The following is a 23,116-nucleotide window of genomic DNA, read 5'->3' on the forward strand; positions in this document are numbered from 1 at the left end:
GATATAATTCTGGTCCTGTTACTAAATAAAGATACTTGAATTCAGAACATGATTTCCCCTATAGTCACTTGGTAGATATTGATTCTCTTTTATCCCCAGAATAGTTTTAGTTAGTGTCTTTCCATAATTTACGATATATTCATTAAGAATATTAACGATATTCCAAGTTTCAGCTACGACAAATTGTTTAAGCTCCTTTCACAATCTAAAATTTTAGATAATGTTATATTCTGAGGTCGATTTTTTAATACTTCGTTATTACTTAGAGCATTTTCTTTGTATCGTTACTTTCTTTTTCAGATTTTATATTATAATTATCTGTTCTAAGTATTTTTATAAATGTATGCTCCAGTTTTTGTTTAATGCTACATTGCTTCAGAATAGTTGCATAAACTTACATAGATTTATAGGTAATGTTGTAACAGTTTTATTGTTCGGTGGGTTGTTCTGAATTTTACAGGAAACAAAAATATATTAGGATCAGCACCGTAATCAAAGCCAATATTCTTCCGAGGTCAAACTTGTATTTCAAGCTATAACCTATGACAAAGATCAGTTCACTTAATGATAATGAAATAATTTTATTTCTTCGACTACCACTTCTACAGGTTAGCTTAACTAATGTACACTGTTAATATTAGGTGCTAATATAACAATTTCACTTACTTGATAACTTCTTATGTACGCACGGCATTAACTCATATCTCTACGTCGCAAAAACAAACTCAAAATTTATAAAATTGTAATAATCAACTAAGTGGTTGACACTAACAGACAAACCAACCAAATGCCCCAAATAAACAATCAATCATTAATGTATCAGACTCACGAATCAGTCAATAATTATATATTATAACACTCGTGTTATACTGCTTAAAGCATTTACAGACTTACATCATATGCTCATAACGTAACATCGTCTACATTTAAAAACAAATAGTTACAGCACTGTCCCCTCCCTGGACTTTAATTCCTCCAAAATATCCTATTACACAAAGTCATTTCTATATCAAATAATTCTGGATCCTTATAAAATATATTGAAATTTTGTTCTCTTTTCCTTAAACTAGCCCTCCCTCACAGTGGCACAGTGGTATGTCTGCGGACTTACAACGCTAGAAAACAGGTTTTGATACCTGTGGTGGGCAGAGCACAAGTATCCTATTGTGTAGCTTTGTGCTTAAGTACAAAGAAACAAGATCCAAAGCATGGTAGTACTTGCAGTAGGAATGGGTCAGATGTGGAATATGTGTAATACAAATTAAAATCTCAAACACACTACAAACAGCATGTAAACAAAACTTTATATGCACTTTACACACACTGTTGAGTAGTAAACAAGCCAACTTCAGAGTCGGTAGAGTAAAAACGAAAATTTCACAAAATCACAAATTTGTCAGTCTGGCTATCTGACTGACTGACTAACATTGCTGGAAAGGCATAGCTCTCTCTTCACCTTATGCAAATCTAAATTACGCTACCTTGGATAAAAGCGTTTTTATTAGTTTTACTTATAACCTTGTTAATAACAAGAACCATTTTGCAACACTAATGATTGCCATATTCTATGATTATGAGCACGCTCTGTGAGTTGTCGAGTAGCAACCTGCCTTCATATCACGTGCAGGTGCACGATTGTTTACGCGCACGCGCTACGTGTTTAATCTGCAGTTGTATCAGCTAGATAAAAAAACGTGAACTACGTATATTCTCTACATATAGGTTCTAAAAATGTTACATGATCAGCCTGCAGATAAGAAAACGTGGAGTATGGAGATTCTCTACATCTAGGTTCTAACTATGATCTAAACTTTAAAGGCGAAGTTTTCAGTTCTATACACCTGACTCGTGGGTTCTGTGTTGGACACTTCAGATCAAATACCTTCATTATCTTCTACTTTCATCCTTTCTGCCAATGGAATTTTAAACTATGATTGTGTAGTTTTCGTTTACTGTAGACATTTCTTGGTCATAGACTATGAAGCATGTCTAGCCTCATGTCAATGGTTCTGTGCGAAGTTTATTCTCAATATGTACGCTTCTTTAACGTCAATTACTCATAAATAATGTAATACGGAGAAGCCTTTCACTAATGAGGGTGACTTCTAGCAGTTCTCTTGCTGAAACTTTATGACCATTAGCTGTTTTCATCAATCTATTTCCTTGTTTCCTTTCTATAAGCATATTCTCACCTTACCTACCAGAACAATATAACTACAGAATAAATGCTAATAAACATGTTACTAGGCATCTCATCAATGTATAAATTCACTCGTTGTCTATTTTATATAAATAATGCATTCTTTATTTCTATTGAGGAAAAGATGGATAATTCTCATCCTCAGGATATAGTTTCATTGTGTTATTATCAGCGTCTGATTCATCAAAGTCTCAGATATTATGTCCATGTTTTCCACGTTTAAAATAATTCCCTTCTCCTGACATCATATAGGAGCAATTCATGTTTTCTAAAGGTATTTATCTGCATTTTCTGGTATCTTGGTATCTTAAGTTCAAATTGAGAAACATTTTATTTTTGGGTTTAATCAATTAATCTAGAACAAACAGTTATTTAGTTAAAAGCTTGGGAATATGTCCTTTTAAGGCTGCAGTTGAAACACAACTTTTCTGTGGTTTAATTCTTCCATTCTGAATTAAATGTTGTATAATTAATCACTTGAACTCTTCTAGACCTACATCAGCATAAAGTTGATATTTCCTCGCTATTTGTTTTGAGAATCCTATAATTCCTGAATGGTGAATATAGTTCTTTATCTGCTACATTACTTAATTCAAGTTCAATAACCAACTGAAAAGCTTCCTTTATTTCAACCTAATTTGCATTTTTTTCTACTCCAAATATGTTTGATAAGATGGTCACCAATGCCTGATAGTTCTTGCAACTCTCTGTTGGAGAGTATTTAATGTTGTTAAGGCTAATATCTCTATGTTGCCAGTAAGATAAAGAGGTAACTGTTCAATTTTATCTTCCATTTTCTTCGTAAATTATTTTAACTGGCAGCTGATATGCCTTTCATGGTACTTTTTCATCCTGGTATGTTGGATTCTGCTGTAGTTGGGGTCGTCCAAAACGGTCTTGTAGCTACAGTGGAGTTAACAGTAATAGTAACATATGCAGACCAGATGACTTCTGCTATTCCACATAGCATAGTTTGAGGTTGGAATTATTGAGCAAATACAAAGAGAGGTGTAGCTCGTTTCACCCTTATAGTTCCCAGTTTATTTTTTACTTGTTTTATACAACTATTGCATTGATGTCATTTCATACATTTCATTGGGCTTCTTCGATCTTGTTATTATTTTATTTCTGTGCATCACTAATGTTCTTTTCTACTTTATTTTGCTTCTTTGATGTCATTTCGTACTTCTTCACTTTTGATTTTATAACTCTTTTGTATGTATTCTATAGTTTTCTCAATTTTGTCCTCAATAAAACTGAGTTTTGCTGACAATTCTTATGTCGTCCTTTTGTCTCGTTCTTGTATAATTTCTCTCTTAACTTGTTGTCTCTTTTTTTCTTGATCTTTTTAATGTTTTTTTTTCATCTTAATCTCGTTTCACTGTGTCACTATTTCTAGCAAATTTTGGACTTCGCTTTCAGACAATGTCATCATCTTGAAGTTCAGTCTGGATTCTATAGTATTTTTGTTCCAATATCACCACAATTCAGAAACTAGTGTTGTAATTAACGCTTTCTACTGTTGGGCAAGTCAAGTACACTTAGTGATAATGAAAGTATTAACTTGTACATTTACACAGTTTCACAAACAAAATATATGCCTAACTTTACAAATAATGCTAATTGTCTCGTATATATTGCAATTCTCGTACATCTGATTCTTAATAGTTGTACATAAATCCACAACCCCAAGAAAGCAGAAGAATAAGAAATTGAATAATTGAATATCCCACTTTTGTAATCAGGTCGAAGCCTTATTGTAGTTTCGTATAATCCATCTAATAGTCTGCATACAATTCCAAATCATTTTAAGTCAGTTTGTACAAGTGTTTGTATCACCTGCGTCAATAGACTGCCTTAAAACAAGGTCTATACAGAAACGCGTACATTCTAGCTTGAGATTTAAGTTGTAACATGTAATTGTTACCTGTATGAAAGAATTAGTATATTTTTAAGATCTTGCAAAATCCAGTCATCATGTAATAACTGCATGAACCCCCCTCCTCCCCCAGTAACACAGGGGTATGTTTATGGACCATTACTGCTAGAAACCGGGTTTCGCTACCCGTGTGGACAGATCACAGATAATCATTTATGTAGCTTTGTGCTTAATAATAGACAAAAACAAACAAACAAAAGAACTGCATGAAAATTTAGCACAATTATCTAAATATTCTTAATGAACACATATTCCATATTAATTAAGGAAGGGTTAAATTAGTAACTAATTCAGCTTTAGTGCTGTTTTTACAGCTGAGTCATAATTGCTTTTCAGTTTTAAAACCATTACTTAAAAATATCTAATTACTAAAGTAACTGTTCTAGATTTTTCTTTTGTCATTTATTATATTCTACGTAAAATGACTTGGCCAATAAATAGCTGACATAATATTCTTAGATTGAATCCTGGCTGTTGAAAATATATTTTTATGATTATGTTGGCCCGCCAGTGGCATAGCAGTATGTCTGCGGACTTACAACCCTAGAATCCGGGTTTCGATAGCCGTGGTGGGCAGAGCCCAGATAGCCCATTGTGTAGCTTTGTGCTTAATTACAAACAAACAAAAACAAACAATGATTATGTTGTTTCATAACAGAACAAAAAATGTAAAAAAATAAATTATCTCTAATTTTTAAGTTCATTATAAGTGTTTTAAATGAATTGGCTATGAATATTATAGTATCTATGTCTTCAATAACTTAAATATATTGATTGCAAATACAATATGCAACAAGAAGTATGTGTGTACTTGACTATTTGGACCCTCATTATACCATAAAAATATGTTTTGTTAGACGATTTGTTCTGTAGATATAATTGATATGGTAATTTATTTGCATTATTATTAAAATTTATTTATAAAATACAGTCTTGGCCAAAATGGTTGCATATTTTGTAACAAATAAGATTATTGTTATTAAGATGGAATGCAAATACACTTAGTGCTGTCAAAGTGAGAAATGCATGTTATATTAAACATTTACATACGTAATTTGTATAATGATACATAATGAACGATTTATTGGAACAGCAAACAATTTTATCAGACACCTGTAGAAAGATGTACAATTCAACATTTCATCTATCCAATAAAACCTTATTAAAGCATATATAATGACAAAATATAACAGGAAATTATTATTAATAGCATCTGTAACCTTATATCAGTTCATATTAAACAATGAGTACTTGGTTGGTCCTCCTCATACTCTAATAGCCTCTGCAAGGTGACATGACATACTGTTAATAAGGATATTGATGTAATGTACCGTGATTTCATCCAAAATTGTCACTAGAAGACGCTGCAACTCAGCTGAAGTAGCTGGTTTATTGCCGTGGTTAGCAATTATCTGGTTCAGTTCTGCTCAACAGTTCTCAACGGGATTACAATCTCAAGATTTTGTTGGCAATGACAATCTTGCAATCTTGTAAAATCCTCATGGTCGAGATAATCCTTTACAATACGTAAACCTTACAAACATGTACTGAACCACCTCTTGTGTGTTCTCAGTAGGAAATACAATCCTCCCTCATCTGTTCTACAGGAAAACGATGAACACGAATCCTACCATCAGTTTTAACAAGCCAAAATCATGTCTCTTCTAAAAAAGATTAGATGTCGCTAGTGTCCTGACTGTAAGTTGGCATGTTGACTGCCTTGCCCAAGTAACATGATGATGATGGTGAATTCAAGATAATATTGGTTTGCAGATGGCCTTCTTGCCCACTGTTCATTGTTCTTTTGGATATCTTGGAATGAATGTCTTCATACCATTCCTGTCATGAGGTGTGCAAGACTTCTCCCAACCTTGATGTGTTTACCTGATCAAAACATGGTCATCGCAGATAGTAGTTTTTCAGCAGCTATAAATAGTCTTTTTTGGAACAATGTTTCCTGTCGTCTTGTGACGTTTCATTCTAGACACAGTGTACTGGAGGTACCCTACGGTTCTGGCAATGTTTGTTTGCTACATACCATTTCCGGACAGTCGAACAATTTGACGCCCTATAACTTTTGACACGTGACGAGACAGTACTCTGCACCAATTACAGAGAAATTGTCCAAACAAAGAGTTTGTCAGTTTCAATAAATATTATACCAAAAGTGCACCCTTTTATACCAAAGAGGTGTGTATGTGTGTTTAACAGACAAATGCAATAGTAATAGAGAAGATAGCTCGGCTTGTTAACTGAAATTCTAAAGCAATTGAATAGGCCTAAGTGGACTTTTGAGGCCCGACATGGCCAGGTGGTTAGGGCGCTTGACTCGTAATCTGAGGGTCGCGGGTTCGAATCCCCGTCACACCAAACATACCAACCTCTGCCTTTGCCTGGTCCCAAATCCAGAATAAGAAAGGAGGAGGATTGGGTGTGGGGTTAGCAACTCCACCCCGTAAAAACCAACCTGCTACAAATAACTGCAACAACACCTTCCGTTGGCGAGGTGTTGTTGCGGCCCTATGCTCCACTGGAAGTTTTACAGGAATAAAACAAAAAGTGGACTTTTGACAAGAAGAGGAGAACTATATATATATATATATATATAGAGAGAGAGAGTAGTTATGATATGCCTATAATCTCTATAATGTAAATAATTTATTGTACATACGTTTAACTTGTTCCGATTATATATATATTATTTTGAAAACAAATGAAGTGCATGCTGTTCAATTATCGTTGAATTTATCGTCAACAAGTCACAGACATCTACTGTAGAAGAGTGCTAAGCCCAACAACAACACAGTATATATTTATACTGTTATCGATTTCTAATTAATTCAGTCTTTATACTGTATATATAATAATGGAAATAATTATGAAAACACAGAAGAGATAAATATACAGGGCCACGAACAACTAGTTATTTAATTTATTAATTGTAGAATATAGTATCACAAATAATAATAATATACATATATATTGTACAATGCACTAGTATCTTGTATATGAACCATTTGTCTTTTACAAAACATTGTGGTTAGTTTTACTGCTGACATACAGTTTATCAATGTAGGATTGTATAAGATTTTTTTTACATTACCACCCATAAGGCAGCCAAGAAAAAATAAATATGACAATTATGTCTTGCAAGTTCACTCTTGAAAATGACGTGGTAAACATCGAGACATGTAGAATCCACATCGATTTTAACGTTGTGCATTGTTTATTTATTATTTTAAGTTGAATTGTCCTCAAAAATATTCAGACGGGGACTTAGTACAAGGCAAGGCATGGCTTTAAGTGTTCCATCTGCCTTTTTACAATAAATATATCATTTCACCACATTTGTTATATGCTTTGGATATTTCTTTTGTTGGAAAATGATTCCCATCAGATAAGTCGTGCTCCTGGGGGAATGGCATAGTTAATAAAAATCTGTATGTACTTGTCGTCAATAAGATGTCGTCAATTTTGTGTTGATCTCTCACACTGTTGGCAGAGATGGAGTCTCAATTTTGCACTGATCCATCGTCAGGCTTCACTGTAGATTTTGTACTTTGTCTGTAATATCGTTCTCCTCTCTGTCCGTCAAACAATCTGTCGTTGATTCTTACCAAACAGTTAGAACTTAGACTCATTTGTAAAGAGCACAAGTATTCAGCTTTGCTTATTGCGCTGTTTACAATTCAATGTCCACTTCTCCCTCGTGGTTTTGTTGTTTTTTCAGTAATTTTAGAGCAATTTCACGTTCACTGAGACGTGAACTTGGTAGTATGTATGTTATTCTTTTCGAGATAATATTCACGCCTGTATTTTAACCAAGGTAGTTGACAAGATTTGTATTTGACTGTGATACTTAACTTAATTTTTTATGAGTTTCAGTTTTCCCCCTTGAACATTTATTTCTATTACTCGTTTCACGTATTCTGTTCAGAGTCTTGCATACACCTCCTACTGAAACAAGGAGTCATTTTGAAATTCTTTTGGGGTGGAGTATCCATCACCAGCAAAAACTTTGATTTTTAAGCATTTACTAGTGTGTATTTCAATCCTAGGTTCTTTGACCAAATACACACTACTGTTACCGGGTTTAGCATGTCTGCTTGAAATCTTATAGGCTTCATACAGGTGTGAAACTTTCCGATTGCTTGGATAACGACCACTTACAGTCTAAAGTATCAAGATAAATGTGCTCTAGTGCAATTCATTTTCACACGATAAAGGAGCACATCCTTGTCGTATTTGCTTTTTTTACTCTTTTTGTCACCGTTTTCATAATTATTTCAAATACTGTATATTTTTTTATCAAAATAGATAAAATAAAGGATGGAGCTCTGGTAATACGCTTTAAGTAGGCAGTCGGAATGTAGGCTATTAGTTAGTATGCTCATACTGTGAATCAGGGAGCTTACGTTTCACAACCCGTTGCCACAAAAATACATTTCTTACTTTGGGGCCATGAGTGTGCTACAAAAATGACGTTCAAATCCCACTATTTTGTTAAACAACAGTTGGTATTGAGTTCTGTTGACTAGCTGCTGTCTATCAGTTCAAAATTATGATTAGCTTTATGTATAGTTTTAACACAAATGTTTGCATAGTGTTCTATATCGGACCCAGCATGGCCACGTGGTTAGAGAGCTTGACTCGCAATCTAAGGGTCGCGGGTTCGAATCCCCATCCCACCAACCATGCTACCTTTTTAGCCGTGGGAGCGTTATAATATGACGGTCAATCCCACTATTCGTTTGTAAAAGAATAGTCCAAGAGTTGGTGGTGGGTGGTGATGACTCGCAGCCTTCACTCTAGTTTTTCATTGCTAAATTAGGGACGGCTAGCGCAAATAGCCCTCGTGTAGCTTTGCGCGAAATTCAAAACAAACCAAAACTAACTGATGTGATTGTTTATATGCATGTAGTAGTTATTGAGTGAATACCGGAGTAGTATCACAGAAGGTAGCGTATGATCAGACAAACATGTAAGCTGTTTTGAGCATTTTTTCTTCAAAACACATATACACAGCTCTTTGGTATAAAAAGGTGTACATTGGATTTAATATTTTCCGAAACGGATCAACGCTTTGTTCAGACAATTTATCTACACTTAGTGTAGAGTCATGTCTCGTCACGTGGCAGAAGTTCTAGTGTGTCAAATTGTTCTACTGTCCAAAAATGGTATGAAGCAATCAGACATTGCTAGAACAGTACGGTACCCCCAGTTTGCTGTATCCAGAATCCTGAAACATCACTATACTACGGGAAAATTTGTTGCAGAAAAGTCTACTGGTAGACATACTGTTGGTGTGAACATGCTGTGTAGTCATTATGAGAACAGTATGTTTGATACTTTTTACTATGATATAAGTCCAGCTTATCTTTCTTTGGTTACCTTGTATTAATAGTTATTGATGAGAAGGAGTGGAATTCTCCGAAACTAGTATAACCCAAAACACATGTTGATCAAATTGTAGCCCAATAACACATGTTGATCAAATTGTAGATTGAACTGGTCCTCCATTTAACCTAGAGTTCGAAATTAAACAATTTTTAAAATACAAAGTTTATTTATTATTCTACTGACCGACACTGAAAAACTACTGCCTGTTTTGATCAGGTTAGCGCATTAAGATCGGAAGAAGTCTTGCAACACCTTACTGCAAGAATGGCACAAACACATTCATTCCAGGCTATCCACAAGAACAGTAAATAGAAGATTGACCAAACAAGGTTATTTGGTAAGAATGGCTATCTGCACACCAATATTAACCAGAATTCACCACCATCACTATATTACTTGGGCAAGACAGCATGTCAACTTACAGTTAGGATACTGGCGACATCTCATCTTTATAGATGAGTCCTGTTTCCGGCTTGTTAAAACCGATGGTAAGATTCGTGTTCATCGTTTCCCTGGAGAACAGATGAGGGAAGATTGTATTTTCTACAGAGAATACACAGGAGGCGGTGCAGTACATATTTATATAGTTATTCATCATGGTGAAAAATTGCTCTTCATATCCTCCAGGGAAATGTCAATGGCGCCTCCTACAGGAATCATTTGGAGACGATATTTCTTCCGTATGCTAGGGAAAGGTTTGGCAGCAATTTTGTTTTTCAGGATGACAATCACAATGCCACTGCCCACAGTATGCATATTTTACAGAATTATCTCGACGAGGAGGACGTTACAAGATTGCCACGGCCAGCAAAGTCTCCAGATTGTAATCCCATTAAGAACTATTGGGCAGAACTGAGAAGGAAAAATTGCCAACCACGACTCTAAACCAGCTACTGTAGCTGAGTTGCAGTGTTTTCTAGTAACAGGTTAGGATGAAATAACGGTGAATTACATGAATAATTTCATCGACATCATGCCACATCACCTTACGAAGGTTATTAGAATAAGAGAAACACCAACCAACTACTAAATGTTTAATATGAATTAATATAAGGTTCCAGACGCTATTTATAATATTTTGATGTTATATTTTGTCATTATATATGTTTTGGTAAGGTTTTGTTGTGACAGATGAAATGCTGAATTATACATCTTTTTACAGGTGTCTGATAAAATTGTTTGCTGTTGTAATAAATTGTTCATTATGTCCATGTAACCTAATTCATTATCCAAATTGATTATGTAGATGTCTAATATAACACGCATTTCTCAGTTTGACAGCGCTAAGTGTATTTGTATTCCATCTTAAAAATAATGATTTTATTTGTTACAAAATATGCAAACATTTTGACCAAGATTGTACATGATCCTTTCCGCAACTTTACGAGAACATTATTTAATGAGAAAATAATATTTAAGAAGGGAAAATGGTTGCAAGATGACGGAATGTTTCCGTGGGCATCTCCGTCATATTTTAATTGATAGCCCTGATAAATCTCTACCTCGATACTATAATGAGCAAAATCATGATGTCCAAGCTCAGATTTTGTAATTATCATTGTTAGAAGTTCATAGGATCACATATGTTTCATTGTGAATTGGTAACTAACATTTTATTATTATTGCTAGATACAAATTAATTTATATCCTAAATTTCTACTGCTGATCTGCTCTGCCCTCTATAAGGAAATTTTGAGACGGTCTGATGGTAGGATCCAGAATTCGATCCTGGGACTTCTTGTTAGAAAGGGTTATTGCTATCCACTCATGCAGGTTTCTTCTATAGACCTCTAGGGTTCCGATCATTCTGCAATTGCCCATAATGTCAGACAAGAAGAATTTCCAATAAATTACAATAACACTAAAGTAATGGGATATAAACCACACCCTACTACAAAAAGAAATGTGAAAAAACTTCTAACAGATAACACATTCAGTAAACCTATCAGAGAAGTCAGCAAAAAGACGGCAAATCTCTTGATATCATTCAAACTGTTAGATGTGTTATACAGTACTAAAGAAGAGCCTGGACGACTTTCTAACTTATCGTTTAGTTGATTAAAAATCTCACAGGGACGAGTAGATACTACAGCAGACTTTCTAACAAAATAGTTAGTTGATTTAATTCCTTATAGGATAGAACCTGGACAAAATATTATTTGATTGAATCCCTTATAGGGAAGAGTGGATAATACAACAAATTATCTAGTTGATTTAATCCCTTATAGGGACGAGTGGATAATACAACAAATTATCTAGTTGATTTAACCCATTACCGGGTGGAGCCAACATTGTATTGTTTGCTAATATATGTCTTTAACAGTAACCTAAGTCTCTTAAGTAGCTGGACATCGTGAGACATTATTGGGTTTATGACTAAAAATACTGTTAACAACGACAGTATCCAACTGATGAAACCATCTATTTTAATCTCTATAATAAAGAATGTAAGAAATATATATATTTAATTATTCTTACTCATTACAGAGTTGCTCTTCTAAATAAGTAATATTGAATATAGATAAGCATATAATAATCCTAGCCGAAAAGATGCTAAACCATTGTTATGATTTACATATAATACTATAAGTTCCTTTTTTTCTGAACATAAAGAACATAAATTCGACAATGCTGTTGTGCTCTAAAGATAACAAGTTTTCTTCTACTTTGACATATAGATATTATAAATAATTTAATTAAACCAGATGAATAAATCTAATAATTAAATTACAATCAAAATCTGTTTATACATTGTTTTGTTTCGTTACAAAAAAGTTACATGAACAGTTAAATCCAGAGGCAGTAATTTGCTATTTATGCTGGATTAGTGCATGGGGAAACCAGTTCCAGTCCTACAACATGAAAAATTTACATTAAATTTCTCTTCTTTATCATGATCTAAAGAAACATAGAATAATTTAACAATATTGTATCAATTTAGCGAAACACTTGTTGTAAATTAAGCATATGAATTCAGTCAAACATTTATTTTGACGTAATCGTAAAATTGTAAAAATAAGTTACTTTTTAAGAGACCTAGAAAGTTTTAATGCCAACGTATTACACATGTCACAAATATTATATCTCCAGGACTCATACTGTTTTGCTATCATAACTAAAAGTTTATGATTATGTAGCCTATATTTGCTTAAAAATGCCTATCGTACACTTATCAGACATTATGATATAACTAACTTTACAGAGTTACTTAATAATGTCATTATTTAAAACGTAATAAGCACCCATTTCGGAACACCGAAATCACTACATATAAACATTACAACTGATTAATAAAATCCCAGAAAACACACTTGAAGTAGGAAATGGTACAAAAAACCATCCCAGTCTCGTTGCTATGTGTGTTTAACTTTGACATCTAAGTTCATGATTTATTTTCAGTTCTAGTGGCACAAATATATAAAGTGAAAACAGGCAGCAAGATGTCAGTGAAAATATTAAGATTAAATTCTACATAATTAACGATGTGTAATATGAAATTTTACTATTGATGAGAAATATTTTTGAGCTTTAGATTTAATCCTATAGGAGATTTAAACATTATAAGACAGTTAGATTATAATTAAATACGAAAACGTCTTTTCATTTGATATGAATTTAGCATGAAGGCTATTATCTACCTATAACTGTATTTAACAATTTATCTTCATATAGTAAAATAACCTTTCAGCAAGTGTACTAATTAGTATAACTGCAAAATTGCAAAGAGATTTTTAATTCATTTTTGTGAAAGAGTGTAAAGATAAAAAAGATAACATACCTGAACATGTATGGAAATAATACCGAAAGCATCTTTCAGCATCCTAACTACACAGAACGTTGTGAGTTTAAAAACTGTTAACAAAAAAATATCCGGAAATTATTATACATGATATATCGTTTTCAACTTCAAGTCCCTATCCGGAAATGACATGCATATATCTACGTTTTGCTTTGGTTTGTATCTACAGATGTATTGACAACTAACTACAAATATTCTATGCCGAACTTGTTTACACAATACACAGTCACAATTTCTAATAGTTTGAAAAATAGCTAAACGTTTCCGCTCATATTTAACAATACAAATAGAACAGCGGTTCTTGCATGTTTAAGCTCTATTTCAAATATAAGTAACTTTTGTGTTTGTTATGTTATAATCATAGAAAAGTACGTCCGTTTATCAGTTCTCCCCGGTCGCTGCAAACATATACTTTACTACAAATATCAAATAGTTACTTTATTTTACTGTCATTCGTAACATTTTGTGTGCAAACACATAAGAAGGCTCCGGGACTATTCAGTATTTCCTGTAATTTATAAAGTAATTCCACAAATAATGTTTGAATTAAAGTTTAGCATCATGCAACGCAAACATCCTGCACCTGAGAATACACAGTCTCTCATTACAACAGAAACCAGATTATTCATTTGATGACAAGAACAAAAGTTGAGCAACAACACTGAAGAAAGAGGTAGGGAAATTTACCTATACTTTTTTTGTAAATCTTTTCATGTTTTATAATATATATATATTGGACTTACGTTCCTGAACCTAAATTCTGCGTGTGAGCACATAACCTACCATTTCAAATAGATCGTACAAGAAAGTAAGTAAAATATATTTCCATGTTGTAAATATGCTATACGATAGTCTGAACTAAAATACTTTTTGAATATATCGTGGACGTTGTAACATATCATGTAGAATAGGCCTATAAAATTATTACCTATTCGATGGCTTAATTTGTTAAGATTATATCCCAATTTTAAGACAAGATTTTGAAGAGTATATCTCTTGAATTCGATCTATAATATAATAGAATAAAACTCTCTGTATAGATGCTGGAGGTATCCCACGCACTTCAAAATTTAGCTAACATAGGATGGAAAAAATATCGAATGAAATAACGTTTCGCCACTGTTAACGTTATGTCATCAGGTCGGATGCCACGTTAACAGTGGCGAAAAGTGGTTTTATTTGATATTTTTTTTCTATTCCATTATAGCTGTTTTCCGAATCTTTAAAACTCTATGTAGATTGTAATCATCACATATTCTTTATGGTAAATCTTTAATTGTTACATGTTTTTTATTTAGATTGTCAAGATTATAAAATCTGTTCTACTAGTTCTCCAGTGTCATAGAATATAGTTTAGATTAGATCTTTAACAGAATATTGTTTAGATTAGATCTTTAATAGAATATAGTTTAGATTAGATCTTTAACAGAATATTGTTTAGATTAGATCTTTAATAGAATATAGTCTAGATTAGATCTTTAACATAATATTTTTAGATTAGATCTTTAATAGAATATAGTTTAGATTAGATCTTTAACAGAATATAGATTAGATCTTTAACAGAATATAGATTAGATTAGATCTTTAACAGAATATAGTTTAAATTACATCTTTAACAGAATATAGTTTATATTACATCTTTAACAGAATATAGATTAGATCTTTAACAGAATATAGTTTAGATTAGATCTTTAATAGAATATAGTTTAGATTAGATCTTTAACAGAATATAGTTTAGATTACATCTTTAACAGAATATAGATTAGATCTTTAACAGAATATAGATTAGATTACATCTTTAACAGAATATAGTTTAGACTACATCTTTAACAGAATACAGATTAGATTAGATCTTTACCAGAATATAGTTTAGATTAGATCTTTAATAGAATATCGTATTTATTAGATAGTTTAAAAAATACCTTTTTGTTTAACTGTTGATACAAAAACATCTCTTTAATTAAAAGCAAAAAACAAAATCTATACTTTCTGCCATTATGGAAGATAAAATTTTTATTATAGTGTGTTATTTGCTTTTGGTTGTTAAGCGCAGTTACACGTGAGCTATTTCTGCTCTGTCCACCTCAATTATATACCCTCAGGGTTACTTTTTTAGCCACCAGGAGCCATTTTAGTTTACCAGCCACATCGCGAATAAAACGTTTTGGTCACATTCCTTGGTAAAAGCAGTCGCCCACTCATCTCTAAAGAAAATAATAATTAATAGTTATGTGGGTAACATTCTCACTTTTGCCCTTTAACGTCATTTTCAAGGTCATGAATATCACCTGGGGTCAAATCAGGAAAGTTCTGGACTTTTCAAGAATTGTCATCTGTTTATGAATAACTTTCAGAAAATCTAACTTCACAATAGTTAGAAGATCAACAATGTACATGAAAGAGTGATAAACATTTTAATTTGTATTGTTATATAAGGGAAATAAGAACAGAAAATGCGTTTTTTCCCCTCAAAATCACATTATCAATATTATGTTTATACCTAATCTTTATCATAAATTTATTTGTGGACATAGTTTGGTCTACTGACACACACGTGCCTTGAGAAAAATGGCTCATACTAATGTGCTGAAAAGACAAATTAGTCAATTAGGTGAACTTATAGTTCTACAAAACATATTGTTTCACAATCATCTGCCTAAATGAGCTATTCATATTACATTTCGTGTAACATAATGTTGTATCACATTCGGTCTCCGTACAAATATCTTCTGTTCAAAACACTTGCAACTTTGATAGTCACATATTCATCCACCGTGCCCACTAAATCCTCCTTGGTATATACAAGTAATGAAGGTTATAATATACTATCATGCGGGATTAAAGCAGTTCTCTGTGTCATAGCCTCGTGTCTATTTTGAAGCAAGTAAAACTATGTTTATAATAAATAATTAAAAACAACGTTTACTATTTACACAATTAAAACTTTACTGAAACTGTACGGCTTCCACTTTAAAACAACACTCTACAAGTACTAGTTTCGACGTGATCTACGTTATCTTCAGGAGTTACTTACAAGCCATGCTTTATACTTTTACCCCTTTTCGCATTGCTTCACTATTACTTATACACATTTCCTTGGTCTACTTTATTATTGTTAATATATTTTTTATAATTATTATAATATATCTCACAATGTATCAACATATTGACTTGCTGGTCCTTCGTCCCTATTTAGTATTTCTTTTTTCCCACTATTCGTTGGTAAAAAAGTATCCCAAGAGTTGGCGGTTGGTGGTGATGACTAGCTGCCTTCCCTCTAGTCTTACACTGCTAAATTAGGGACGGCTAGCGCAGATAGCCCTCGTGTAGTTTTGCGCGAAATTCAAAACAAACACAAATAATTTGTTTCCAAAAGGACACGTTGCTTGGTACATCATCTGTATTTACACAAATATTATGTAAATACTTTATCTTAACTTACTTTTTGTTTTTGTACATTTCTTGACATTTCACATTTTCCAGGAATATTTACAATCCGAGGTTCAGCTACCGCAGGATTTGGTGTTAATAGATTTCATGTTATGCTGATGTTCTTTCAGTCTTGTTTTTATTTCCTTCTTGTTTGTCCTATTCAAGTTTTTCACAACTACAACTTATTTCATAATTACATTTTTGTCTACATCTTTTTTTTTAATCGTTAAGTGTCTGTAAAAGATAAACAATCGTGTTTTGAGTAACAAAATCTATAACCCTTGAATTGGAATGTTTTTAAAAATTTTCCCGAAATCACACAAAAAATGATAAATTAGGTAACTTATTTGAGATGATTTTTGTTAAGTCTTTCATTTCATTAAAAGCTGTGCCAACAGTTGTAGGGTAATAACCTCCACCCACTGCTTTTAAGTATATTTTTTCATTGTTTACATTTAGATATCACACCAAGTCTAAGAATTAATTTACAAACTGTGACGATGATAACCAGTTTACTGATACAATTAATAAGGACTTTATATTTCATTAGGCCGAAAAAGTCGTATTTGTGTTTCACATTTAATATCCCGTAACATAATGTTCCTCAAGAGAAATTACGTACTCTTTACTTGTTCTGTTTATTTTTAATTATGCACAAAGCTACACAAGAGCTATCTGTGCTCTGCCCACCACGGGTATCTAAACCCGGTTTCTAGCGTTGTAAGTCCGCATACATACCGCTGTGCCACTGGGGGGATTATTTGTTCTAATATACATTTTACACTAAAGTTTTTCTAATTTGCCTTCTTAGCTCTATTAGAAACATTCCTGCTTCCTTCCCTTGATAGTTTTTAATTTTGCAAAAACTGAAGGCAGCTTTAAACATATGTATAAGTTAATTTATCTCACCAAAATAATAATAATAGTTTCGTTATTTCTACATACTTTTTTTTCGAATTTCAGTAAATACTATAGGAAATAATTAAATTATAAAAAAGTTTTCTTCCAAAATATACGATGTACTTAACTATACTTAAATATACGTTGATTACCAGTGGGATCCATATATTGCATCTTATTAAATACTTTTATGTTCCTGACTGTTACAACATTGAAAGTAAAGAACGTGCCAAACATAAAGAGTGAAATCATTCATTTTCTATGTAAAATACATAGCAAATTGTTGATTTTACGTACTTAGATAAATTGCAGTATTGGTAGTATTTTTGTTTATTGTGTGACTCGTATTATTAGCGATCCTATAAACAACAAAGTCATGGATCCAGAAAACATTCCGTACAAAAATAATTTAGAAAATATGGTTTAAAAGCCGATATTTATCCCATTGGTAATTCTAGAGTTAAAATATGTTTGTCTGCTTTGAGCATTTTCTTTTTTTAGTCGCGACTGAGCGGTTCATAGAACAGCTCTGAGTTTGTTTGTTTTTTTTTCAAGTACAAACTCTTAGCTCATAGCTCCATCATCTCTTGACCGATTTGAGATTTAATTACAGTTTTGAACTCACGAGGTCAAATTCTTTCGATTGGTGTAATATATTGGTCTCATAGATTAATACATTCTAATCCTACTTAAAATAATTTCAATTTGATTAATAAAATCGAATCAGGTATATGCGCACCTCACGCTTGGATTGCTGGCGCACAAAAATATAGCTCATAAAATGGCAAAAAATATCTCATAGATTAATTTACTCTAATCCTACCTAAGAGAATTTCAAGTGCCGCAGCTACTGAGGATTTCCTCTTGTTTATTTATGTATTAAAGTGTCTCCAACAGGTTACCCAGTTAGAGAAGACGTAACATTAAAATGGAAAAAGTAAATAAAATACAGTAATTTTGCTTACATTATAATGATACTAGTCGATAACAAATAAAAAGGAAACCTAATCTGATATTTTCATAAGTTACAAAAAGTATCAACTTAATTGCAGATAAGATAATCTAAGTATCACACCTGTTATGTAACAACGGGCATATATTATTTCAGAGCACAGTTGGAAAATGAATTTCCTAAGCCTGATGATTCCATTGTTCTCCTATTTATTGTATGAAATCGTACTCAATCAGATGTTTGTAGGTAAGTATTCCTAGCTGATGTCGTTGTTGGTAAATATAATCTAGTGATTGGTTTTGATTTCCTAAATTCCATTGGTTTTTTTCTCGACATTTCGTCTATGTTATTTTTTTTAATTTCTTTGGAATTAAGATTAATTTAAACCATTTTATTTGCTTACAAATTATTTTTATGTGTGTTCATAAGTTATTATAGAAATACAACAGCACAATTTCAACACATGTTATTGAGTTTTTATTACTAATGTTCAAATACGCAACTACTTTTGTTTTTATATTGATATACATATTGATACAGATGTATTTAAAGATTAATACACGTACTTAGCATTAAACTGAATAATTATTTTCCTATCTTAATTGCATAACGATTCTTTCGAAGTGTAAATTGTGTCTTAAGTGTGACACATTTTTATTTTAACAAATTAAACATTTGAAATAATAAATAACATGAACCAAGACCTCGAGACAACAACTTAGAATCCGGAATGTAAGTGTTTTAGGTGTTAGAAAACTGAGTGCTATACAGACTGTAGTACAGAACTGACGAACTTGACCAAACCACAGCTTCATTTCTTATCCTTTAATTAATCTTCTGTAAAACTTTAATGTTTTACGTTGAAGTGAATAAATTAGAACGTAGAGCGGTATAGTATTTTGATTATTTAGAACATGGACTAATTTGGCACTATCTTGTGTTCTATAATGACGGCTTGACATGGTGTGTTTCAGAACACAGAACAATACGATACTCTGTTGTGTTTTATTTCTATTTATATCAAGCTAGAAAGTTGTACGACGTTAAACACTCTACAGAGGTTGAATACGCTATACTAAAACGATTTTAGTGCCCCGTGTTACTTATTGAGAACTTAGAATAGTCCGAAGCCGATATTTTAATTAATTTACGCTATTTTCCAACAAGACTGACACACACTTTCTTCGTTTTTCGTACAAATACGTTTTAATATATATATATATATACAACAGTACAATTTATTTATTACGAATAGTTACCACAAGCAAAGTTTTATAAAACAAAAATTTCACTAACTTACAAACAACACAAAATCTTCTTTCTATTTCAGAGTCTCCTTGATATTCAGGGAGTTAACTTGAAGTCGATGTACGTACAATTTCAGAGAAGCTAGCTAGCTTTGTCAGACACTGAATTGTTGGACCGTCGAAGTAAGATAATATTTTCATAAAACCATTAATTTCCGATGAGAAACCAGCAATATTTTTGGAAAGATGCCAACGTTTGATGAGAATTCACTGACGTTCGAAATTTATAACATTTTCTGGTCAAATGTCCTATATTTTCCGGTTGATAAGGGTTAGTAAAATCACGGTTTATAGCGTACACGGTTATAACAGATTCCTAGCAGACTTATAAGCTCTCTTTTTTTGGCGCGTCGTGTTGACTGTTTTTATAGGCGCTAGAAAGATTTTCTTGAAAGTTCGGACAATAATACTGAACTATATTTAACCGGTTATGGAAGTGAATATATTGTCGATTCTTGCATTCACGAATATTCTACAATCTTGGAGAATTGGCGGAAGTTTTGCCACACGTAACTAACAATGTAAGCTAGGCACGTTTTTAAATATAAACTCATTCCAAACAAACATTGTCATTAAAATAAATATATAACAAATTCGTTGTATGCAATACATATCAGACACTATAAGTTACGCATATTTCTAAATACAAATTTAATCTAACAACGTTCATATTAAAAATTAATACATAACAATATATTCGTTACACTCACTACGTCATCCCAGTCCGTGTCGCTACGTTCGGTCATGCTCTTCCTCACGGTCTTACTGTGCTTTAATGTAGTTCATGTTGTAAAGCCTCCATCGTAAGACTTTCATATCTAAAGCACATCCCTCCTCCTTGCGTGCTTTCCTAAGCCATCTAATTTACGAATATTATAGTTTTCCAGTGGCTGTTTCAACAATTCAATTGAACATTAATCCATAGGCAGTGCATCTGGCGACTTTGCCGGTATGCTTTCAGATGGAACAGGATGAACACCCATTCCTTTCTCCAGCTGTTTGAGGTTTGCTTCAGTTGAACAAATATGTCACAGAAGCAGCCTCTGTTGCCTTTCTAAACTGGGATCCTTCTTGAATATTTTGAGTTCTGTTGCTTGGGGCACGTGGACGGCTTTTACTACTGACCTTTGTGTTCATGGTTTCTCACCTGTTACCAGACACAGAACATTACTTACCACGGCTGGGGTAAGACAGAATGCAAATATATTTCCGAATATTCCTTTCTTTTCCAATGCCATCCAATACAACAGTTATCCCAATTTCTGAAATCCTTAATTCCTTATTAAAGCACATTTTTTTTATCTGAATATATGAGTATTTTTGCGTCGGAGAGGGCTGTTACTTATGCTTTTTCAAAAGAGATCGATTTACGGTGGCATCACACTACCTATGAAAGCCAAACACAGCGTAAACTTGTAGTTTTGATACATGTCGATACACAATGACTTTAGATCGATTACTGTTGTCACATGATTTGATGATTTGTATATTCAAAATCGTTTTAATATATCGTACTTAACCTTCTATAGTACACATATTTTCATAACATCTCAATTCAATTGAATATGAATGAAAAAGCTTATCAATGATTAAGGAAACGAAACTGCTTCCTGAACAGCTGAATGCTGCATTTTGGAGCTTTATCAGAGAGTTAGGTGGTTTATAAAGATATCATCAAATGAAGTTTTCTTATATTCTTCATAAAAAAAATAATTGAAATGATTTGTACATTTTCCTTCTTTGTTCTTTAAAAACGTGTGAATGTCCAACAGTTTATAATAATTTGTCCCTAGGCTTTTCTGAATGATAGTATATATATGTTTAAACTATGATTATGTAATGTTTCCTAATTTGTTTCCACAGATGAAAAAGACAAGGTAAATATTGGTTATGTGAAAAATGGTTTCTTTTCTATGTAGGTAAGATAAATACTGAATACGCAGTATTTAAAAATAATTTATCATTCACCTAATTATAGCTTCAAAAAAACCATTACGTAATAACATAAACACTTCATGATTTTCCCAAATATGTAAGATGTACTTTTATTCGTAAAATATACATGCTTCTTATCCTCAGCTAGCCAGACGAGTACAGGGATGGCGTTTCAACCTTTTCTTCCACAAAATTCATGCCATCCATTAATGGCAGATCTAATTATAAAATATCAAGATTTTATCTCAGCTCAAGTTGTAGACAATTGGAATGGAACATTCTGCTGTTTTAACGTTTCTGCTAATATGGCAATGTTTAACTGTAACGACTGCATAGCTCATAGCTTTTACAACCTGACACGAGTGGCCACACCGTACATGTCCTGCTCTGGGAACAAAAGTTTGATTTGGAACCAATTCAGTCTTAACAATCTTGTTGTGCAGTGCAATTGTGTCAGACCCTTTTATTTCCGAACCATTTCTGCGAAAATTACCTTCCAAGTCTCTGCTTTAGATATAATAAGCGAAACTAATGTACAATTTGGATGCCAGGAAAACTCGACAATATTCAGGATGGAGATTGCAGGTCCCACACAGACGAATATAACAGCAACCGACTGTGATGCTTTCTCCTGCAGTCTAATAAACATCTTTATTACTCTATTTCCGTTTAGTTTCTTTCCAGTTTTTCAAGATGCTCTGGACTTTTATGTGACGAAGCTACTACAAATTCAGATGAACAGTATTCCTTTCATCTCTCTTCCGCAATGGCTCACGTAAAACACATCAAGTGTTTTAAATATGTCAACAAGAAATAAACAGTCACATTAAAATAGCACGAGTTTATGAATTAGTTACACGTGTTCTTGAGTTATGAACAGTCAACGGAAATGCACTGCAACATTATGCAACAAATATGTTTTTACCATAATAAACTAAACATTTAATTATAACTTTTTGAAATAATCCACTGAAATAAAAATTAAGCAAATACCTTGTGCTATATGTTCAAATCAATAGGATAGTGACTTGTTGGATTATATTATTACACTTTTTAATTGTGTGCATTTGCATCTTTAAACATTTTGAAACCTATGTAGCCTAGAGTGAAATAAATATTTTTTCAAGCAACGTTTTGAGATACTGGTGTTCTTGCTGAATTTATTCAGCTTAATTTATTTTGTAATATCTTAAAAAAGTGTGTACTCCTTTTATTTCAAGTGTTTCTGGTTTATCAAAAGACTTTAAAAACA

The 23,116-nt window shown here is 32.6% G+C and overlaps 1 protein-coding gene across 4 annotated transcripts in view; it reads left to right on the plus strand.

Moving 5' to 3' along the window:
- The window catches only part of LOC111083490 (NADPH oxidase 5-like), a 37,392-nt gene extending 14,558 nt beyond the window's left edge, over nt 1–22,834 (plus strand). The window contains exons 4-5 of one of the 4 annotated variants that reach the window (XR_002609061.1): nt 18,779–18,868; nt 22,009–22,834. Coding sequence is in view for 2 of the 4 variants with exons in the window: in XM_022380055.1 (XP_022235763.1) it covers nt 22,009–22,074 (66 nt within the window). In the remaining 2 variants the exon portion in view is untranslated. Of the gene's footprint in view, nt 1–13,951; nt 14,012–18,778; nt 18,869–22,008 lie in introns of all 4 variants that reach the window. The other 3 variants (XR_002609062.1, XM_022380061.1, XM_022380055.1) reach the window with 3 other exon arrangements.
- The last annotated feature ends 282 nt before the right edge of the window (nt 22,835–23,116 follow it).

This window comes from Limulus polyphemus, unplaced genomic scaffold (assembly GCF_000517525.1).
Source record: "Limulus polyphemus unplaced genomic scaffold, Limulus_polyphemus-2.1.2 Scaffold142, whole genome shotgun sequence".
NCBI lineage: Eukaryota > Metazoa > Arthropoda > Merostomata > Xiphosura > Limulidae > Limulus > Limulus polyphemus.